This window comes from Rhineura floridana, chromosome 1 (assembly GCF_030035675.1).
Source record: "Rhineura floridana isolate rRhiFlo1 chromosome 1, rRhiFlo1.hap2, whole genome shotgun sequence".
In the NCBI taxonomy this organism is placed as follows: domain Eukaryota; kingdom Metazoa; phylum Chordata; class Lepidosauria; order Squamata; family Rhineuridae; genus Rhineura; species Rhineura floridana.
This window is the reverse complement of record NC_084480.1, coordinates 51,711,771-51,735,050: the sequence shown is the minus strand read 5'-3', so window position 1 is coordinate 51,735,050 and position 23,280 is coordinate 51,711,771. Positions and strand designations below refer to the sequence as shown.

General features: G+C 40.6%; 1 protein-coding gene across 4 annotated transcripts in view; it reads left to right on the top strand.

The window, feature by feature from the left end:
- The window catches only part of ACOT12 (acyl-CoA thioesterase 12), a 39,881-nt gene that overhangs the window by 9,309 nt on the left and 7,292 nt on the right, over positions 1–23,280 (top strand). For 2 of the 4 annotated variants that reach the window (XM_061621766.1, XM_061621743.1), the window contains exons 4-10: positions 1,452–1,553; positions 3,632–3,767; positions 5,859–6,012; positions 10,603–10,722; positions 19,154–19,304; positions 21,259–21,314; positions 22,326–22,389. In XM_061621766.1, coding sequence (XP_061477750.1) covers positions 1,452–1,553; positions 3,632–3,767; positions 5,859–6,012; positions 10,603–10,722; positions 19,154–19,304; positions 21,259–21,314; positions 22,326–22,389 — 783 coding nt within the window. The remainder of the gene's footprint in view (positions 1–1,451; positions 1,554–3,631; positions 3,768–5,858; positions 6,013–10,602; positions 10,723–19,153; positions 19,305–21,258; positions 21,315–22,325; positions 22,390–23,280) is intronic. The other 2 variants (XM_061621750.1, XM_061621758.1) reach the window with 2 other exon arrangements.

The window sequence follows — 23,280 nt, the reverse complement described above, 5'->3', positions numbered from 1 at the left end:
GTTGAGTACAGAAACTGAAGGAAAAGTTCATAAATACAAAACATCTGCAGGTTTATCAGTTCAAAATGTACCCTCAAGTCTGTTTTAGTCTTTACGGGGTTTAGTCCTGCATGTCTATATTTATTTATTTATTTATTGTATTTATATACTGCCCCATAGCCGAAGCTCTGTGGGCGGTTTACAGTAACTAAAAACATTAAAAATAATAAAGACTATAAACACTATAAGGAGAGCCAGAATGGTGTAATGTTTAGAATATTGGACTAGTAGAGATCATGATTCAAATCCCTACTCAGATCAAAGCTTGTTGGGTGACTTTAGGTCCGCCTAACCTGTTGTGATGCGTCCTTCCCTGGCTCTCCCTGTCAGGTTCCTACCTGCTCGTGGTTACTGCCTGTCTCTAGGCACCACCAGGGACTCCACCAGTCCGGACCGCACTCTCTTATGGTTTACCTATCCGCTCTAGCACAGATCTCAACAGATTCCCCTGCTAGGCAACCACCAGTAACGTCCCAATACTAGTATTCCCAGAGACTCTGAATACTGGTATTGTTATTCTCTTCACCGCTGCCACCATTTGTTACAGTTCCCCTTCAGCCTTGGTCATTACCTTACCCTCCCTTCTGGTCTGTGAAACCCCAGTCAAGGATCAGGCCTTTGGTAAACCAAATTAAGTATTTATTACAGATAACAAAGCTAACAAGATTAACAAGATTTCTTCTTAAGGCACATAAGCATATGGTTTTACTCAATACTAATCCGAACTCCACCTCCCTCCTTCTTCACTCTCTCCTGGCAAACAACTCTCTCAAACCCCACCAAGCAATCCACTCTTTCTCTTCTCCCCCCCCCCGATTCCACTCTCACTCTTCCTTTTATACATTCAGCCATTTGAAACACTCAGCCAATCATCTCGCATTCTACTGCCCATTCACTCCCCCTCCTCTTTCACTCCACTTACCATGTATCTTCTAAAACAACAACACTTACCATATATACATTAATATAGGAACATCACACCTGTCTCATTGGGTGTTGTAAGAATGAAATGTGAGAGCGTGAGAACTATATATCCTCCTTACTTGTAAGAAAGGCAGGATATAAATAAAATAAATATTAGCTGAAAATGACCAAAGTGTTTGCACCCCACCTTCAGATCCTGTTGTATTAATTAACCACCAATTAACATTCCATAGGATTAGCACAGTTGCTTAGGTTGCAGTCCTTAATATGTTTACCTGGCGGTAAGTCCTACTGAGTACCCAGGCTGAAGTTTTGAGTAGACATGCATAGGATTAGACAATTGGGAAGTAATGGTGATAATAAAGTATTTATGAAAGCTTGGTGTTGTCAGTTATTTATTAAGATGAAGGAAGCAATTCTTACTACATAAAGTGGTTTCTAAATTATGTAACTCCCTGTAATTTAACAATGTTATTATTTGCATGTAGGTCGGTGTCAAAGTTATGTTACAGGATTCCCTCACTAACTTTCAAAAACTGATTTGTGTGGCTTTCTCTACATATGTGGCAAGACCAGTATGTAATGGCAAGGTAATATATTTCATGTAAAAAGGTCTAATGGCACAGTTTCTTTTGCTTTATGAAGTTGCTGGAAGCTTATATTAGTTATTCACTGTATTGGCAATTAAAGGACTATAAAGTTTAGTTTTAAACCCCAGTCCTATGACCTCCAGATTGATTGGCTGAATGATGCTACCTACATCTGATTTTGCTACTTTTACCAGCTATTCTTTTGGGGGAGAAACCCCCACAGATCTTATTAATTTTATGACCGTCAAACACAAAATGTTCATTAGTTATGTTAGTGTTATTTCTTGGTTAAATTTTGAAACTCTGTTTCAAAATATCATAAAACTGTTTAATTTTTGTTTTAAATTAAAAGTATATTTTTCACATGTTTGGTGCTGTAAACAACAAATACACACTGTAGCCCTATTAAACTAAGACGGACCTAGATGTGTCCAGCCCATGTTTTCCTTGTAAATCAAATAAGGGGGTAGAAAATTACCTGTAAAATAGAATTGGCAGGTGGGAAAGGTGGTGCATAACACTTTACCACCCACTGATTTCCCACTGCAAATGCCTCCCAGTCCAACTTCGATCATCCCCCACATAGCTGGGCTTTGCACCCAGAAGTAAACTTATCTGGGATAAAATTGCTGTGGGACATTTGCAGGAGAATTTGTAAATGCAGAAGGAGTTAACCACCCCAGTTCTACTTTTGCAAGTTCCCCTTGCCAACACATTCACATTGGCTTCCTTCTCATATAACAATTAGCCATGTTCATTGGCTTATCAGTATTAAGCAGCATGTTGCACAGTTGTTTCTCCCATAGTGTAAGCAGGAGCAGCAAGCCGTGAAATTTTGCTTTGGCATTTACATCTGATCCTGGGATTGTGGTTTGTTTTTCCTCCACAATCTACAGAAATGAAAACATGGTTTGTTCTTGGCTTGCTGATCTTGGTTTGTTAGGAGTAAACAAACCACGATCCTGGTTTGTACATAGTGACAAGCCTAAGTTTCATGGCTTGCTGCTTGGTTTGTGCCAGAGAAGGAGTGAAGCAGAAGTGATTGGGCAGCATGCACTATCGTGCTACTTCTTTCCAATAAGCCATAAACGATGGCTTATATGTGAACTGAGCCATAATCTCAAATGGAAAATGCTAAACATAGAACAGCATAATCTCAAAAAAATGCAGATTTAAGAACATCCATTTCCTGAGGCTATGTGAAGTTCTGCGTTTCGTGAGATAACATGGACTTCAATTTTCACAATTGATATTTTAATTGCTTTTAGCATTTTCCATGTGCAATTCATTCTTAATGTCTACATTTGGGAGAAAGGGTGAGGGCTGATCTGGATCAGGATTGGGGGTGGGGTGCAGTTTAACTCTTTTCCAATGTTTTCATTCTCCCAAAAGCTGCTCTTTTCCTTAGAGTGGAACCCCCTATTGGTGAGGGAGTTCACTGGAAAACAGTGGGAGAGAAAATGGATTTGTATGGGAATATCTAGTTTGGGCCCTTAGCTTCACTTCTGGAGCTCTAATCCATTTAAAGTCCATGACAATAATTTAGTATCTAAGTGCTTAGTTTACATGATTTATGAAATGATCTGTAGACTGAGTCACTATGTCCATAGAAGCTTATTTAAATGTAATTTGTACCAATATTGTGTGTTTTATAGCTTTTTAACATCTGGTAGGAGAATTGTAGTGGGCAAACATGGATCAAAAGATTTTACTGTGAGAATTTGACAGTAGCTTACCTAATGGGAAGTATCACTATTTCATTGCATTCAGTGAATGCCATACACTGCATTTCTAGTTTTGTTTTCTGAGACAAATTTTCAGGAAAGCTAACCTAGGTTGATTTTAGTTTGCCATTTGTGTGTGTGTGAGATCAACATTTGGTACATAAGTGAAATGTGAGAAAAAGTATGTCAAGACATTACCAGTCCATTATTTCTTTTTATCTAGTATTAATGCTTAATACAAAAGTGACAGAAAGAATGATAGATATTGGTGTTGTTAATGTATTCAAAGTAGAATTTCACTCTGGCTTGACAATCAATTTGCAATCAATTTTAAAAAATCTTAAATGTGTTTAGGTTGACTTAAAACCAGTGAAGCTTCTCACTGCACAAGATTTCCTAAAGCATACTCTGGCTGCTGAAAGAAGAAAAATCCGACTGGATCATGAACACGTCTGTAAGAACCTGATGGAAGAATGTGGCATGAATGATGGTCAGTAATATATTATTCATTATTATTCTTGGATAATTGTCCTCCCGTCAACACCCAGAGTGGCTAACAATAACAGTAAAAATAAAGTCAGCATAAAACAATAATTCAAATTAATTGTTAGCAGAATGACTTGAATAAAACAGATATAGTCCAGAGAGAAAAGAATCTGATAATACTTTACGGGGGGGTGGGGGGAGACTTAACAAAAACAAGGTATAACTTGAGGAGTAATAAACAGAGTTTTGTGTTTCTTAGGCCAGGCCTGGTACATAGCATACTAAAACATACAGGGGAAAACTCCCTCGGAATTACATAGCCAATTAAAGGACAAGTTATCTCAGCAAAGATCATGTCATTCTGACTAGTTGTTAGGAAACACCACCACCAATTACCTTCTTGGTTAACTGGCTAACTGTACACAGAATTAACCCTTAGGTTGCACACAGAATGATCTCTGCTGTTGCACTTCCAACACCAATATCAACAATGAAATGCAACACAGCAGACATAAATACTTGGAGTGGAGTTCAATACTACAACTATGTACCAAAGCCCTGAACAAACAAGTATTTTTTAAGTTGTCACCTGAAAGATAAGAGATAATTGTGCAGGGCACAGCTTAAATAGAGAGATTGGTGTGTGCTTCCTACTTCTGAGTGGTGAGGAGTTCCGGGGTACCACTATCCAGATTGGGTTCCCGTGGAGGACCAATCATTCACTGAAGACTTACCACATTTTATATTATTTATTTATTTACAAATGGAGCATAAAGTAGAAGCAAGCAGTCAACAGATCTGCTAACCCACATCAGATCCCCAAAGAGAGATACTTACACATTCAAGGTGCCTTCAGTTCATCACTCTCTCTGCTTCTTTTTTGGTTGTGTTTTTCCCCAAACTGCTTTTGTTCACACACACACTCCTCCCCCTTCCTTTGGTCAGAAGCAGCTCACTGGGTGGAACAGAGCACTAAACTAGCTTCCCAGCAGGTGGGTCACTATTGCTTTCTGGGAGTAAGAGAGGTGAGGCAGCAGGGAGGTCGGCGTGGTGCAAATGCACCAGCAAAGCCAATCCCATATTATGCTAATTTAGTGTTGGATTTTCTCTAATAGATCAACATGGCTGCACACATTTTTTATTCCCATATATCTAAGCTATCTGCACTGAAAAAAGTTTTGAAATATATTTGAAATTTAAAAAATGCTCCTGTACAGGATGCATAGTTTTTGCAGTTTTCTTAGACTAGCTGAAATCAGTACAGGTGATATAAGAGGACATTTCAACCTATGGAATTGACACCTGTTCATAAAAAAAAACCCAAAAGGCACACTGTGACACTGAAAAGCAGCTCTTCTCTTTAAAATACACTACCACAGCCAGCACTCGCTTATCAGTGATAAACAGCAAAAAAGTATTGAATTAGTTTGTGCTAAGATTGCTTTCCATTAAATATCTACAAAGTGCATGAGCAAAGTGCAATTTGTCATCTAAATACAAATTCTACAACTTGATAAGTAGGTCCAAAGTGCAAAGCACTCGACTGGATCCAAACTACAACACAGGGGATTGTAAAATGGATGTAAGTAGGGCACAAGGCAAACACTTAATTCAGGTCAAGTGGAGTCATGTGACAGATTAGCATGACTGGCATTTTTTTTTTAGAAAAAACATCTTACCTCTTTGATGGAGATCTCTTCTTTCCTGAAGACAGATTCCTCCTTCCACTGTTGAGTTAGGGGTCTCAGATGGACCTGTAGTCCAGCTTCATTTTATTTTTTTAAGCATACATTAATGCCACTGTCATTCTAATTGACCCATATAGTCTGAATTATTGGAAAACAGGATCCACCAATTAGCTCTACAGCAGAAGTACCCTGGGCTCAGTCTAAGCACAGCCATGGAATGTTAGGATTTTTCTTATGGGATACATCTCACAAAACCTATACTAGACTAGTCACCCTGTTGATTTCTGTGAGGCTGCTCTGGGATAAGAAGTTTGAGAACTGCAGCCACAAAATTGGACTGTAAAAGTGTAATTGGACTGGTTGGTAACTTTGCTAACATCATTGGCTGTCTAATTCATACATTTTAGACCATGTTTGCAGTAAAGAAGATGCAATTTCCACAGATTTCACCCATGTGCAGAACATTGAACTTGTCTTGCCTCCTCATGCCAATCATCAAGGAAATACATTTGGTGGCCAAATTATGGCTTGGATGGAAACAGTGGCTGCTATTTCAGCAAGGTTATCATTCTTTTTCGTTCAGCATTCTTGTGTGTTACAAGTTATTGGGCAAGTCTAGTGAGATATTGCAAGCCTTTCTTTCTTTCTTTCTTTCTTTCTTTCTTTCTTTCTTTCTTTCTTTCTTTCTTTCTTTCTTTCTTTCTTTCTTTCTTTCTTTCTTTCTTTCTTTCTTCTAGTTTAATGTTTATCTAATCACGCAAAGAATTCCATCATCCCCCTGTAGCTGGTACATGTAGCTCTCTCTCTCTTTGCATGTGTGAGACATGAATTTCTATTAGAATTCCCTTCACACACCAGTGGGCCTGATTCATTGCCAGGGTGCTGGATGTGTCATTCCCATTCATTATTCATGTAGCTCTGATTTGTTACCTGAAGTTATACCAATAATAACTGGCTTTCCTTTGTTGCTGGATAAACAGCTCATTTTATTAAAATTGCAAATCTGTCACAGGTTTTACACAGTCATAACACCAATGACCCAAGTGAGCAGCATTTATATGTAAGCACACAAGCTCATTTATATATCTATATCTATAAACAGTTCCCAAATAACCCTGCAATATATCTGGTTCAGAAAAATGGGGATCGGACTTTGTTGTAACAAAATAACGTATCAAACACCGAAAATATTTCTTTTTTGTACTTAAAAGTGATGAGCATTATAAGTGAGGTTAAAATTACCGAAATGTAGTGGAAGCAATGCTAAATGGTGACAGAGAGCTGTCTATTTTGCTTGACAAATAGCTGACCTTGCTACAAAGCTTTTGTAAAACAGCTCACAATTAGATTTGACCTTTGAAGGTGCCAGTTAGAGTTGCTATGGCCACAGACTTACAAGGAATGAGAATGAGGTTTATAAAAACAAGCAGTACTCCAACAGCAAACTGAAGATATGCTCAGAAAGATTTTTCTAAAGTTTATGTCCTCTTTTAAATATTGTGATACTAACCAAGCAGTAACAATGCTGAACTCAACAAAAATCCACTAGAACAGATGTGGGGAACCTTTGGCTCTCCAGATGGTGTGGAACTACAACTCCCATCAGCCCTAGCAAGCAGGGCCAATGGTCAGGGCTGATGGGAGGTGCAGTTCAGCAGTATCTGGAGAGCCAGAGTTTCCTCACACCTGCACTCCAATGATACCTGGTTTGTTAGGTATAGTATGAAACCTATACAAATATGGAAGTCTTAACTTTCTAGTAAAACAGTATCAGGTTTGCAGGCCAGCCTTAACAGTGAAAAAAGACTGCAAACGTAATCTACTCATTTTCACCTCCGTTCTTGACATTAATCTGCTTGTGTCTTTATTGTTGTGAGTATCGCAAATGAGATATTTAGCAATTTAAATAGGAGGAGCAAATTGTTCCTAATGAAAAACCAAAGTAATTTGAATGCATTATAAAGATGCACAATTCAATTAATTAGAAACAGATAATTGTGCACACTTAACAATTCTGGTACATCATAAAGGGTAATTGAGTTGAGACTAAAGATAAATAATGGTCTAAAACAATGTCATCTCTAAGCTAAACAAAGGTTAGGAAGAAATTTCAGCCCTACAATATCACCACAGCAAACCAATGCTTAGTCTCAGCAAAGTTTTGTAGAAGAATTATACTCTTAAAATAAATCTAAACAAGGACTTGATACATTTGTCACGTATATAGGAATGTAGCTTCTGCCTTTTTTTGGCTTTTTTAAAGATATAGACATAGAGTTGCTTGCATAATTATGTGGCAATGCAGAGGCTATTAAGTGCATAAAGTGTCATTGTTCCAAATATTGGGCAAAAGATTCCTTTGATAGCATAGGAGCTCAGCCAAGGGCTATGGAGGGATCCTAGCAGTTGAGCCGAAAGGGCTAAGGCCTTATTAGGGCATGAAGTGAACAGCATGGCAGGTGATTGTCCATGGTTGCATTCTATTCTGGTCCAGTAATGCATGATATGAAGAAATCATTTGGAGAATCCCAATGTCAGAGAAATCTCCCTCGTGGCAACATTGAAATGAGAACTTCCCATATGATTTGTTGCTGTTGTATATTCTCATCTTTTTAATACATTACAGTATTTTAACCACTCTAATGCTGCTTTTTTTTTTTAACTGTAAGTTTCTAACATTTTTATATAAGCTGCCTTAGACATCAGTTTGATAGAAAGGCATTATTCCTGTATTTTACCCACTTTCATGGATGAAAGATTTTTCAGATGGTAACTATATAGAAAATACTGATATTTTCTCAAACACGATAGTTCTTGTTCATATTCTTGCCATATGCACTGAATACACAAAGTCCTCCCTCCTTTTTTGATTCGTGCCATGCAACCTTGGTGGTCTCCAGCCCACCTCAGAACTGTCTCTCCCCTCCTTCCCCAGGTTACAACAGCTTACAGTCAGCATTGTCAGATGATGTTCTGTCTCATCCTTTAGCAAGTCTTTATAAATATGAGCAGCCACAAAGAACACCCCATTAAAATCACTCATCAAATAATTTTGAATTGATTAGGAAAGTAATCTTGATTAGTGCAAAATGCAGCAGCTTGACTGCTCACTGGGATGGAATATCACCATCATATCACTGCTGAAAAAAATCATACTGGCTGCCAGTTAGCTACCAGTCTAGGTGCAAAGTTCTAGGATCAAAGCGGTATATTGCTTGGCACCAGGATACTTAAAAGATCACCTAATCCCCTATATACCAACCAATCACTGCATTCTGCATGAGAGGGCATCCTGCAGATACCATTCGATTAGGAGGTCCATTCCGCATGGAATCAGACCTTTAGAGTGGTGACACCTACCCTTTGGAAGTCCCTCTTATTTATTTATTTATTTATTTATTGCACTTGTATACCGCCCCATAGCCGAAGCTCTCTGGGCAGTTTACAGCAATCAAAAACATTAAAACACAATTTTAAAATTTAAAACAATATAAAAACAATTTAAAACTCATGCTAAAATGTCTGGGAGAAGAGGAAAGTCTTGACCTGGCGCTGAAAAGATAACAGTGTTGGTGCCAGGTACACCTCGTCAGCTACATCATTCCATAATTTGGGGGCCACCACTGAGAAGGCCCTCTCCCTTGTTGCCACCCTCCGAGCTTCCTTTGGAGTAGGCACCCGGAGGAAGGCCTTTGATCTTGACCGTAGTGTACGGGTGGGTTTGTATCGGGAGAGGCGTTCCATCAGGTATTGTGGTCCCAAGCCGTGTAAGGCTTTATAGGTCAAAACCAGCACCTTGAATCGAGCTTGGAAACATACAGGCAGCCAATGCAAGCGGGCCAGAATCAGTTTTATATGTTCAAACCGTCTGGTCCGTGTTACCAATCTGGCTGCTGCATTTTGCACAAGCTGCAGTTTCCGAACTGTCTTCAAAGGCAGCTTTGAAAGGCAACTAAGAGTATTATTGCAGTAAGCTAACTTGGAGGTTACCAGAGCATGGACAACTGAAGCCAGGTTATCCCTGTCCAGATAGGGACGTAGTTGGGCCACCAACCAAAGTTGGTAGAAGGCACTCCGTGCCACCAAGGCTACTTGAGCCTCAAGTGACAGATGGTTCTAGGAGAACCCCCAAGCTACAAACCTGCTCCTTCAGGGGGAGTGCAACCCCATCCAGAACAGGTTGGACATCCACCATCTGGTCAGAAGAACCACCCACTAGCAGCATCTCAGTCTTGTCTGGATTGAGCCTCAGTTTATTAGCCCTCATCCAGTCCATTGTCGCAGCCAGGCACCGGTTCAGCACATTGACAGCCTCACCTGAAGAATATGAAAAGGAGAAATAGAGCTGCATGTCATCAGCATACTGATGGCAACGCACTCCAAAGCTCCAGATGACCGCACCCAACGGTTTCATGTAGATGTTGAACAGCATGGGGGACAGAACTGACCCCTGTGGAACCCCATTCTGGAGAGTCCAGGGTGCCGAGTAATGTTCCCCAAGCACCACCTTCTGGAGGCGACCTGCCAAGTAGGAGTGGAACCACCGCAATGCAGTACCTCCCACTCTTATTGTATCTCAGACAGGCTATTTCTCTATTTTCTTTTCAGAGCCTGTAAAAGAAATTCCTCTTTCAACATGCCTTGTGAAATCTTTATCCCTGCTAGTGACTGTCTTGGATTTGAATTGATTTTTTGTATGTGCTGTTGTTGTTTTAAATGGTTTTTATATTTATAATTGTGCTTTTTAATTGTTTGTATATATGCAATTATTTTAACTGTTTTTATAAGTAAATATTTAGTATGTTCTTTTATTGCAAATCACTTCAGGATGCCTCATGGGAAGCAATTCATAAATGAATTAAATAATAAACAATTAGGGAAGAGATGGCACTTTTATACATGGAAGGGCTAAGCCAAACAGTTCACTTTTTTTGTACAGATATGGACATTGAAACCACAATTCTCAACTCCGACTGAAGATACTCTTTTTATTTCAAAACTTTTATTGAAACCGAATTAGCTTTAAACTTGGAATTTCTATTTTATGTAGGCTTAGTTTGTTGTGTAGAAATACTGCACAGTTGCACTGATATGAACAGAAAAATCATGATAATATGTTTTACTTCACTGTCCTTTTTTCTTTCAATTCAGTCGCCTGTGTAAGCTGCATCCAACGTTGAAATCTGTAGATATGTTTAAATTCCGGGGCCCTTCAACTGTTGGTGACCGCCTGGTCTTCAGTGCTATAGTTAACAATACTTTTAACAAAAGGTAAAAATCTTGTCTCAGTGCACTACTATGTGGTCCAAAATGTTTCAGTTTGCGGTAAGAATATAAAAATTAAAACATATATTGAAATGATTCTCTTTTGGTTAGAACACATACATTAAAAGCTTCAAACAAAGATTATCTCTATATTTATTGTAAAACAGCTGGAGACTGTAGTTACCTACATGTGTACCTTATTATTTATGCATATTACCATTGGCCAGTTGTTATGTGCCATTTTCTGTCCTAGCCTAGTAGTGACAGAGCCTAGCACATTAGTAGATCTGACCACTGAATAGGATGGTGCGAGGCAGGAAATGTAATAGGCACAATACACTTGGTGTGAGATCCTAACTCACATTTGATGTACTGTAGAGATCAAGAAATATCAGTCTCTCTAAACAGCCATCACAGAACAGGATATAGCACTGTCTTCATGATATTATGATATGTTGTTCTATTGCCTTCTTTCTGCTCCCCTCTGCATCTTTTCACCAGTACTTGTGTTCTGCTGCAAAGTTGTATGCTTATTTCAGAATCTATAAACCACCCTTAGCATTTGAGATATGGTCGAGGTGGTGGTGCTTAGGGATTTGGCTACATACTTCAAAGTTTTGGGCAGAGCCATGTGAATGCTGCACTTTTTTAAAAAAAGTTAACCTGCTGTTAGGCACAGTTGATATTTTGCTTATTTTTGCGTATTTTATTCTGTTTTGCTAAATACAGAAAGAGGAAGAAAGCTATGTAGATCACTGTAGACCTACTGCAATATCTTCTGAGGATTCACTGGGCTTTGTCTGCATACATTCAAGACTATCTTGGGATAAATACTAGAATTTGGGTGTGTTTTTTATAGAGGTTCAACAGGAAATTGAAATTTGCAACCAATGTCAAATTCTGTGCTGTTTTTGTACGTATGTAGAACTTTATGCCAAGTACAATTGTGGGTTGAAGTTTATCTGGATTTACACAAGGCAGTCAACTCCACTTGATCTAATTATAAATTATTCATCTGGGTTGGGAAAAAATTCATTGAAAAATCAGTAATTTGAGGTCTTTTTACTTTCAATATCATATTTTATTTCATTGCCTTAATCACAGCTTTAAAAAACTCATCCAAATGAAATATATTGCTGTGTACTGATATAATTAGTTAATATAGTACTTAGTGCTATATTCACTAACAAGCAAAAAAAACTTGCGGTTTAAGAGCTTACCTATAGCCCATAAATATTTCTATCAAACTTTAAAAAGTAGGGAAATTGGGCAGCTATAGTGAATGCACCAGGGGAGCAGGAGACCTGACCTCCTCTTTGAGATACTGTACTGCCGTACAAATTGGTCAAAATGCAAACACTATTTGGGTTGGTCTTTCACAGTCCAATCCACTTCCTATGTAGCTTGGAAAAATTTGGTAACGTGCCTCTGAGCATGTGGTGAATGGTGGCAACACCTGCAATCAGCCCAAAGAGCAGAAAAAAGACATGTGCTGTGCTGATCTTGTTTTAACAAGGAGGAAACAACAATATTAAGATTGTTGATATAGTTCAGATAGTCACTTTAAATATGTTTGATTTACTTTGCAATTTTAGTGAAGTTTCCTATAGTAAATCATTTTCTTTTGCTTTCTGTGAATATGTGAAGTAAAGCAACACTTTGCAAAATTTACACTAAGAAATCTCCAAAAACAACTGTGGAATAATGGCACTCACTGTTCTGACCAGGGCCGGCACCAGGCATGCCAGGGCCCTTGGTCACCAGCCTGCCACGGGCCCTGGTACCTGCCTGCACACCCCACCTACCTTTCCCTTGAAGCAAATGCTGTGCGCGCATCAACTAAGAAGGCAGCAGGGGCATCAGCCCCATAGGGAAACCTCAGACACCATCTTGGTTGATGGTAGGCATGTGCCTGCAGCATGGCCAGCATTTACTTCAAAGGAAAGGTAGGTGGCGCATGCAGGTGGGCATTGCGGGCCTGCACGGTAGTAGGGGGGTGCCTGGGAGCTCCCTCTCTATAATCTGCGGCAGGGTCAGGAGCTGACACTGCCATGGATTGTGGAAGGGAGCGCTACCCACCCACCCTAAGGACCTGGCCACCCTCTGGCACTGGCCCTGATTCTGACTATCCTGGACTGTGAAAGACAAACCCAAATTGTGTTTCCATTTTTACAAATTTGTAGGGCAGTACAATATCTCAGAGAGGAGGTTAGGTCTCTTGCTCCCCTGGTGCATTCACTATAGACACCCAATTTCCCTGCTTTTTAAAGTTTGATAGAAATATCTGTTGGCTATAGGTACGTTCCTAAACTGCAAGTTGTTTTTGGCTATTAGTGAATTTCTCTGCTTTTTAATTTAGGAGGTAATAAATGGGATCCTGTGCAAGTTTGCTGGGAATGGATTGATTATCTGCATGCTTATTGAGTTCAATGGGATTTACTCCCCTGCAATCATGCTTAGGATAGGTGAAACTGACCACAGGGGGAATGGGCAGGGGAGGAGGAAGAAGGGCAGGGGTAGGGGAGGAGGAAAGGCAGAGGGGAGGAGGGCAGGTTTGATCATTTGCATGCTTATTGAGTTCAGTAAGATTTACTCCCATGCTATCATGCTTAGGATAGGTGAAACTGGCCATGGGGGAGGAGGAGGAGAGGGAGGGGGAGGAGGAGAGGAGGGCAGGTCTGATCATTTGCATGCTTTTTAAGTTCAATGGGATTTACTCCCGTGCAATCATGCGTACAAAAGGTGAAAGGGGAGGAGGGTTAGGGGGGAGAGAAGAGAAGGATGGGGGAGGGAGGAAAGGGGAGGGGAGTGGGAAGGGGAAGGGGAGTTGAGGAGATTGGATGGGCGGGCACTGGGTAGCGGGAATCCCCTTTCCTTTCCAATAGGAAAACATTATGAACAGTATCATTTTATTTTAGGGTTTCTCTCACCTTTTTATTCTACAGCAAGCACATGTAGTTTCCCACCCAAATTTAAACCAAAGCTGTTCCTGGCCACATCCACACCAGACTTTTATTTCATGTTAGACTAGGGTTGCCAGGTCTCTAGTTTTCACGCGGAGACTCTGGTTTTTGGGGGTCCGCTCCGGGTCTCCATCTGAGTCACCTTAATCTCTGGACTTTTAGCTTTCATTCTAAAAAAAAGTAAGTTTCTAAGTGGTCTGGTTCAAAAGATATAAACCAAAATGTCAGCCCCCCCCACAACTTCTGTTAGTATTGGCTACTCTAATCTCTGCCCTTTCAGGTTTTTAGCCAATAAGTGAAGTCAGGGTTGTGATTGACAAGATATGTTGACACTCAAACCCCAGCCAATACCTAAACCCCATTTCAAGTTCTGAGAACAGTTTCTTTTTCCTGCTTGTCTTATGTCAAGAATTCAGTAAATACATAGCTTTCAGCAGTATAAAGAATATTTTCTCTGTACAGGATTGGAACTTGCTTCTGAGTAAACATGCATAGGATTGCACTATAATAGAAGATCACAGCAGGATCTTAGTAGGCATAAAAGTGTACAAGCAGTAAGTGTACTTACTTGCAAAAATGGCATATTATACATTTTATCTTTCAAATTATTTTTGAACAGAAGTTTTAAAAAGTGTACATGCTGCAGTGTTATACTTTTCTAATTAAGGAGTCAGACAAGTTTAAATTTTACTGGACTGTTGAAGAGGGCAGTTTTTTTGTCTTATTCATAACCTGTTTTGAAAACGTTCCCAATATGAAGCATTTCTGGGAGTAAAGCTGCAATGCTAATTCCACACACTTGGGAGCTAACCCCATTGAATTCAGTAGGACTTACTTTTGAGTAGTCATGGTTAGGATTGTGCTGAAAATCAATGGGACTTTTGAGGGAACATAGAAAAGGATTGTAAATCCTTCTTTCCCCCTCCAATCCTTTTTTTAAAGCAATTATGCAGGGCTTACTTAGGTATCACTGTTTTTATTTGGCAGGAAACTAACTAATTTTTAAAAAAATTGTTCTGCAATGGCCAACTGGTTTTGACAATTATATACCCCTATTATATGGGGTGTATGTATTTTTACATTTCCAGTGTGTGTGTATATGGAATATTTCCAACAGCCCTATGGGGTAAGGTTGGAAACCAAGGCAGCTCACAACAAGAAATAAAGCCATTTAAAATTCAACAACCATAAAACAGGTATAAAACAGTAGCAAAACAGCTTAATGATTGGATTGGGTGAGTGAAGTTCCTTATCACAGAATTGCAGTTCTGTGCATGCTTCCCTGTCTGGGTAAGCCCCATTGAATACATTGGGAATTGCTTCTGAGTAAACATGCATAGGATTGCACTATAAATATCTTTACAGGTTGTGTAAATATAAACATATTTGACAGTCATGCTTCTATAAAAAATTCTTCATACTATGTCTGGATATGTATCTTATTTCACACTATGGTTGTAAATTATTATTTACAGTTTATTATTTCCTCTACATTTTTAGTATGCCCTTCTTCCTTGGGGTGGTCATAGTTCCCCTCTATTGTTTTCACCCTGAGAGGCAGATTTGGCTAGGAGATGGTGCGTAGCCCATGGTCACCCACTAAACTTTGGGGCTTATTTCCATTTTAAAATTTAATTAAATTTATATGCAGGCAAAGTTCATGCAGATCTACATAATACATTTAAAGCACATCCAACTCACATTTAAAGTGCATAACTTCCCCCAAAGAATGCTAGGAAGTGTAGTTTCCCCCTCACAGTTATAGTTCCCACCACCCTTAACAAACCACCATTCCCAGGATTCTGTGGTGGGATTCATGTGCTTCAAATGTATCTTGAATGTGCTTTAAATGCATGGTGTGGATCTGCCCTAGTATGTTGTGCATTCATTAGTGAATTGAAAAGAACAATTTTAAAATATACTTTTTAAACAGGGCTGTGTTGCATGCAAAGGTCCAAAATTCAATCTCTGCGAAAGACTATGGCCTGGAATCCTGGACAGCCAATGCTAGTCCATGTTATCATTACTGAGCTAGATGGTACCAAATGGCCTGACTCGGTATAAAAGAGGAAGGAGGCCCAAGGGCCACAGTGACTCTGAAATTTATTTATGTATTTTATTTACAACATTTATATACTGCTTTATTGTAAAAAAAAAACCCTCAGAGTTGTTTATAGAAGCAATTAAAACAATAAAATGATTGGCAAAAACAGTTAAAGACAGTATTTAAAAACATTCAAAATAATAAAACCAACAATGAGTTAAAAACAGATAGAAAACATAATAGCTTCTACATGCCTGGGTGAAATGGAAATGGATTGCCTGCAAGTCAATCCTGACTTATGGCTACCCCATGAATAGGGTTTTCATGGTAAGCAGTATTCTGAGGCTAGTCGTCCCCAGCTCGCTAGGGCCTGCTCAACTTGCCACAGCTGCACAAGCCAGCCCCTTCCTTGTTCTCAACTGCCAGCTGGGGGGGCAACTGGGCTCCTTGGGACTATGCAGATTGCCCACGGCTGCACAGGTGGCAGGGCATGTAACCCCTGAGCCACTCAATGTGGGGGTGATCTTTAGCTGGCCCTTGACACCCAGGAGACACGAGCAGGGATTTGAACTCACAGACTCTGGACTGCCAGCCAGGCTCTCCTCCCCACTGTGCTATACCAGCTATTACATGCCTGGGTAAAGGTAAAGGTGTCCCCGCACTTGTGCGAGTCGTTTCTGACTCTTAGGGTGATGTCTTGTGACATTTACTAGGCAGACCATATATATGGGGTGGGATTGCCAGTTCCGTCCCCGGCCTTTCTTTACCCCCCCAGCATATGCCGGGTACTCATTTTACTGACCACGGATGGATGGAAGCCTGAATGGACCTCGACCCCTTTTACCGGAGATTTGACTTCCTCCTTTCATTGGAATTGAACTCCGGCCATGAGCAGAGCTTCGGCTGCGTTACCACCGCTTACCACTCTGCGCCATGGAGGAAGCCTTTACATGCCTGGGTAGGCTAAACAAAAATGTTTTTAGCAGGTGCCAAAATGAGTACAATGAAGATGCCTGCCTAATGCCAATAGGAAGGGAGTTCCAAAGTATAGGTGCTGCCACACCTTCTTACAAGAGCAGAACAAGTACTATGTGGAACCCCTATCATGGAAAGCAAACCTTGAACTTGTCCTGGTAGCAAATCAGCAACCAGTGCAGATGTCAGAGCAGAGGTATTAAGTGCTGATAGGGTCTCATTAATGTCAGCAATCTTGCTGCAGCATTCTGCACTAACTGCAGCCCCCAGGTCAGGTTGTGCTGCATGGGGATTTCTGTGACCTTGGATGACTGGCTGCCAGGATTTTTTTTAGTTTTGATTAGGAAACCTGACTGGTTGTGGGATGCTGAGTTTTCTGCCTTACTCATAGGAATTTTGTGGTTGGTATGGTATTACATTTAGGAAATTATCACTGTCTTTTCTTTTTCTATTTGCTTTGTTTACCTCTGACCTTACTCCCTTATATCCATAGAAGCAACAACAGTGGTTCCATGTGGTTGGCTCAACCCCCTTAAATCCACTGATGATGCATGTTATTTGCATGATCGTTTGTTTTTTCCCCAGTAGTGGTAAAAGAGAATTTACATACTAGGAAGTGTGGCTTCAATTGCTGCTGTTCCCAGTCTACTTCCTGTAAAGGTAGACCAAACCATGTGTGCTTTTTCTCTGTCAATTATTACTCACTGGAATTGGGTTGACTGTCAAAGTGAGTTTATAGCAGCTCACAAAGTAGGCAGGAAAGAGTAGAGAATCTTCTTAACCCTTACTCATTTCTCAAACCTCTCTCTGCAGTGAAGGGTCAAGTCTGTAAAGACGTTTGGAGCAGCCACGTTAAAAGGCAAGCAGGGCATTCCAGGCAGGGGGTTGCCAACCCTGCTTTCATATGGATATCATTGCAGAGAATCCCTAGTCAAGCCTTATCAACAGCACAATCCTAACACTATGTACTCAGAATTAAGCCTGTTGAGTTCTATGAAGCTTAGTCCCTTAGTGTGTTTAGAATTGCCGTCTTCAGGGGCATCCATCTTTCCTCCTGAGTGCTCCCATCTAACATCTCCACAGCACTAGACTTTCTTCCTACAATGGCCTTCTGGTGATTGGCCTGGCCTGAGGGCACTTAACCCCTTCTTGCCAGAAACAAGTAGGCTAGATTAAATGTTTTCTTACCTAGGCTCTCTAAGCAGGTGAGAAGGAATGATCCCATCACTTCAGCTGGACCTGGATCTTAATTTCCAATCAGAGAAATCTTTTTGAGTGGAATGCTCCAAGCAACTGTGGTTGATGCCTATTGTATCATGCTTAATGGCATCACTAGGGCACACCCCCTATGACATCACTAGGCACACCCCTGAAATCTCAGGGTTTGGGATCCTTCTGACCTGGCAACTCTAGACAGTCATGGTTTCCCCCCAACAATCCTGGGAAGTGTAGTTTGTGAAGGGTGCTGTGAGTTGCTAGGACAGGCCCTATTCCCCTCACAGAGAGACAATCCCCAGAAGAGGGGCTGACTGTTAAATCATTCTGGCCACTGGAGCTCTGTCAGGAGATAGGAGTATCCTAACAACTCTCAGCACCCGTCACAAATCACACTTCCCAGGATTCTTTGGGGAAAGCCATGACCTTCTGAAGTGAAATACAAGTCTGGCCTGGGTGTGGCCACCTGATTAGCCAAGCCAAACAGCTGTGAGTGTGGCTTTTAAAACACTGACAGTTGGTTCTTACTGACCATGCCCAACACTATAATAGACTTCAATGTTAAATTGCTTAAATTAATTAAAAATCAACCATGCATTTTTTAAACATTTAAACTGCAAAATATGAAGGTCAGAATATGGGGCAAGGTCAGTAATAGGATTACAGGTACTCTGTGAACATGGCTGATTTTTAATTAATTTCAACAGATTATGAGACCACTGACAAAAAAGTCCAACAGGGGTCTGGATTTTTTTTCTCTTGTTTTATACTTTGAACTTAGGGAGTTGTTAAGCAAGCGTTTCTGAGTTCAGGACTATAAGTCTTGTAAGGTTTTGTTTTGAAATGATCTTATGGGAAGCAGCAGGATGGCATGGGGGGTATTTTCAATTTAACATTGCGGAATGAGAAAAATCCATGCTGGGTATAGTATACAGCCACTGTCGTGACTATATAATACATATACACATAGTGGCAATACTATAGACTTGCAGTGCAGTCCTATTTAGGTTCATTGAGTCTGACTCCGAAATAACTATACATAGGGTTACACCCTATGCATGTCTGCTCAGAAATAAATTCTCTTTAGCTCAATAGTGCTTACTCCTAAATGAAAGTGTATGGGATTGCAGTTTAAACAATTTCCTTCTTTTTTCAAATAACATATAACTTCTCTCTATAACAGTGTAATGCAGTGCTTCATCTGTCACACTGTTATTCACTGAAAGCTCTTCTTTTTCAGTATTGAGGTTGGAGTTCGTGTTGAGGCCTTCAACTGTGAGGAATGGGCCAATGGCCAAGCACGTCATATTAACAGTGCCTTTCTAATTTTTAATGCTGTAAATAAACACGGAGAGCTTCTTACCTTCCCCAGAGTCAGATACACTACAAAGGTTAGCTATTTCTTTTTAATAGGAAGAGAACAATTGTATACAGAGACAGGCAGAAACAAGATTATCAGATTGTTAATTTAATCTTGTAGTTATAAAATTGATAGACTAGCAGAGTAAGTGAAGATTTAAACAATATTGTAAGACAATTTATATTTTATTTTATTTTCATATTCCTCCCATTTGGGGCACAGATTCTAAAGTGCTTTAGATTCATATTTTACCTGGAAGGTTATTAAATCACCATGACCAAGGACTGAAGTACTCCATCATTCTCACGTGAAAGGCCTCCTTGTTGGAAGTGTGGCAAGAGCAACTCCTATTTGATTCTCTTTGCATTCCTAAGGGGATATAGGGAGAGGGTTCTCCAGATGGTTAGGCTGCCTATCCTTACCTGTATTCCTCTTCCTGTCTTCCTTCCATTGTAAACTGATACTCTGAGGGAACTGATTGATTGATTGATTGATTTTAATATTTCTACCCCGCCTTCCGGCCAAAAGGCCCTCAAGGCAGCTTACAAAAAATATAAAAATACACTAATAAAACATCAATAAAATATCAATAAAACATCAATAATACATCAATAAACAATAAAAACAATACAATTTGTAATACAATTCAAAGTTAACACAAACTACCTCCCCCCTCACTTTGGCAAAATAGGTGTTATAGACATTGGGCTACTTTGCAAGGCTAGCCACACTCTCTCTGTCATAGTCCTATCCCCATAGTTCTGGGAGTGGCGTGGCCCTCTCAGCCGGTGGAAGTTCTGGCCCTGGAGCTGCCAGTTCACCTTGCGAGGGTCCCAAAGGTGGAGCCCGATAGGGGGGGGGAGGGAGAGCAAGAAGCCGCTGGAGGCCTTTCCTCGCCGCAGCCTTCCTGCATCTTGGGCCACAGCAGCATCCGTGGACAAAAAGCGAGCAGCCCCTGAGAGGAGACAAGCGCCGGAATAGCTGTATTGAACTGGAGTGCAGGGTCTTTTTCGCCCCCCCACGTCCTCCTGCAGCAAGACGTAGAGCATCCCGATGGAGTTGTGCATGCCGAAGATGGAGCCGTTGCACCAGGTTTCCAGCGTTGTTGATGAGCAGGAGCCGCTTGAGCCAGCCAGCTCCGCCGCGGAGCGCCCACCCAGCCTGGAGCACGCGCTGCAGCCCCTTGTCCGAGGCCAGGTCAGCAGGCAGGCCCTGCACGCGCAGCACCGGGCAGGCAGCACGCAACTTGCCCTCCAGCTTGCCCAGGGCGCCGGCCGAGCGCGCCACTAGCAGCAGGGCCGAGCCGGGCGCCAGCCGCCAGCCGCGGGGCCAGCAGGTGCACCAGGCTCCGGCCCAAGCCCTGCGAGGCACCCATCACGATGCACATGGCTCGGCCCAGGCTGCCGCCGCCCGGCTTGGCCTCCATATCCGCACGTATCCTCACTTCCAGCCTCTCCTTCCTTCCTTACTTCCTTAGACCAGCTGAGAGAGAGCCGATCTTCCTTTTGTGTCTCTCCTCTAGCATGGGGGCAATGATCAAGCCTGGCCATTGCACTTCCAACTTAGATAGCTGGACCTAGAGCCTTTCTATCAAGTATGCATTTCTTTTAATAAAGTATATTCCTTATTTTAAAACAAGTCTAAAGTCTCAGTGATTCAAAGCAAGGTAAAAATTTGCTTTCTCTCAAGGAAACCATACACACACACTGCACAGAATGCTGAACAAGCTATACTCAGCTAAACTCTTAACTGTTTTGTGACCCTAGGACAAACCAGAGTTATGCTTTTCAGGCAGCTTTGTAGTTAATATACACCATTTGTGTAAAGTGCTGGCTTTATCTTGTATCATCAGTCTGTGTTGTGCTCTTTAAAAAAAATTGAAAATATAGTCTGTCGGTTATTCTAAAAGTTGGCAATTTTTATTCTAAAAACTGCACAATTTTTTTAACTAATTGTTTTTTTTTCTTGCTTTGCTCATTGTGAAGGATGGTTTAAGGAGATACCATGGAGCTATTGCACGGAAGAAAATTCGATTAGCCAGGTAGAGAAGCCTCAACGATAACATAAATGTTTAAAATGGCATTAACAATACAACTGACGTTATTTCTTAGCTACGGTTGTAGAACTGATCATATTTGGTTCATGAAATATCAATAGAAATATACAGTAGTGTGGTATAAATCCAGCTTCAACTAATAAATTAAGGACCCTACTCCTCCATATGGGATTGTAATGGCGGTGGGGGGGTGCTTTAAGGATTTTGCAGCAGCTCCTAGCTTTCCCAGACATTCAGGTCCCATGACATGTTTTTTATCAACTTTGGTGAAGAAGTGGGAAGTGTCTGCATCCTGTCCCAGTGCTTTACAGAATATGAAACCCTGTGTAAACAACTAATATCTAGGGATTGTATCCAACATCAACCATGTTGATGGTCCCAGGCTATAGTCTGAAGGCACATGAAGCCAGCACCCTGCTGAAGCTAAGCAGGGTCAGGTCTGGTCAGTGCCTGGATGGAAGACTGCCTGGGAACCATATGTAAACCACCTTGGGTTTCTATCATGAAAAAGGCGGGATATAAATGTAAATAATAATAATAACCATATTCCATTTATATTAATGTACTTTACTAGCTTGGGTTCATTAATTCCAGTGGGTTTATTCTGTGTATAACTTAGTTGAATACAACTCTAGATATTTTTGCCAGAAACAGATTGTATTTATGGAGCCTATGCATATGCAGAAGAGCCAACCATCACAAGGTCAAGGATGGGACTAGTAGATGTGAACCTGGCCCCATCCCCTCTGCCCTCCACACCCTGGATGTCCCTGGAAATCTCCATGCAAGGACCTGGCAATCCTAGCCATGACTGTTGCAAGTTAAGAGAATTAAGCACTTCTTAGTGATGGAGCACTTGCAGGTTGAAACATATTTGAAAGAGGCTGAATGCTATGTCAATTTGTCACTTACTGTATATATCTTGAGGAATTTTTAGAAGTCTGGGGATTTCCTTGGCTTACTTTTGGCCTTCTTTCCACATCACATGAACTGCAGAAAATATGTTCTTTTGAAGAAGGAAGACAATTGCACTCCTGACTTCTTGGACAGAGGCAATCAGGTAACTTCTATATCATTTGCAAGTATGCGTATATAATGTGCATTCAGGCATTTAGTCAAATGTCAAAAATCTAGTGTAAATATTGTATTTTTATTTTGGCCTACTGTCCCATGATATTTAGTTATTATCAGAATTATAGGGAAATACCTGGGATATTACCTATAACAAGCCACAGAAAGAAAGCTATGACTTCTAACATTTCTACAATTTTGTTGTATTAATTTTACTTAGCTGTGCACAGACAGGTAAGTTACATGCATGTTGGCTTTTTAAATGCTTCATCATCTAAAAAAGAGAAATACTTGGTATAAATTATGTGTATAGCGTCCTTCAAATATTGCTCCAATACAACCATCAGTTTCTCAATATGCTAGTGTTGCTAATTGTGAAAATTAAGGCTGCAATCCTGAACTCAATGGGATTTACATCTGAGCAGATATTTATAGGATTGTACTATTGAGATGCTAAACAAGTCAGTCTGTGTTGCATATTTTATAGGACGGGTGTCATTCCTACTCCTAAAGTGGCAAGGAAGAAACAATAGAATCTAGTGGACACTGCCAAGGAAGGTGATGTCTTGAACTAGATCATTTTATCCTTCCTAGAAGATATAAATTGACCAATTTGATAATAGGAAAAATATTTTAAGAGTTTGCACATTTGAGGTATACAAAGATTTTATCGGACAGAATCAAGACTGCCAGGTCTTAGGCTAGTGATGATGCCTTTATCTTTAGTTTTTCTGAGGTGCCAAGAGACACCACAGCCCCAGGAGCATCTGCTGTGCTTCCTAGCCTATTTTCCATCTTTTGCTAACTTTCTTCCTCTATGTATTGTTGGGCAAGTTAATGTTTGAATCCAAGCCCCTCTCTAGGCAGCTCTTACCATGCC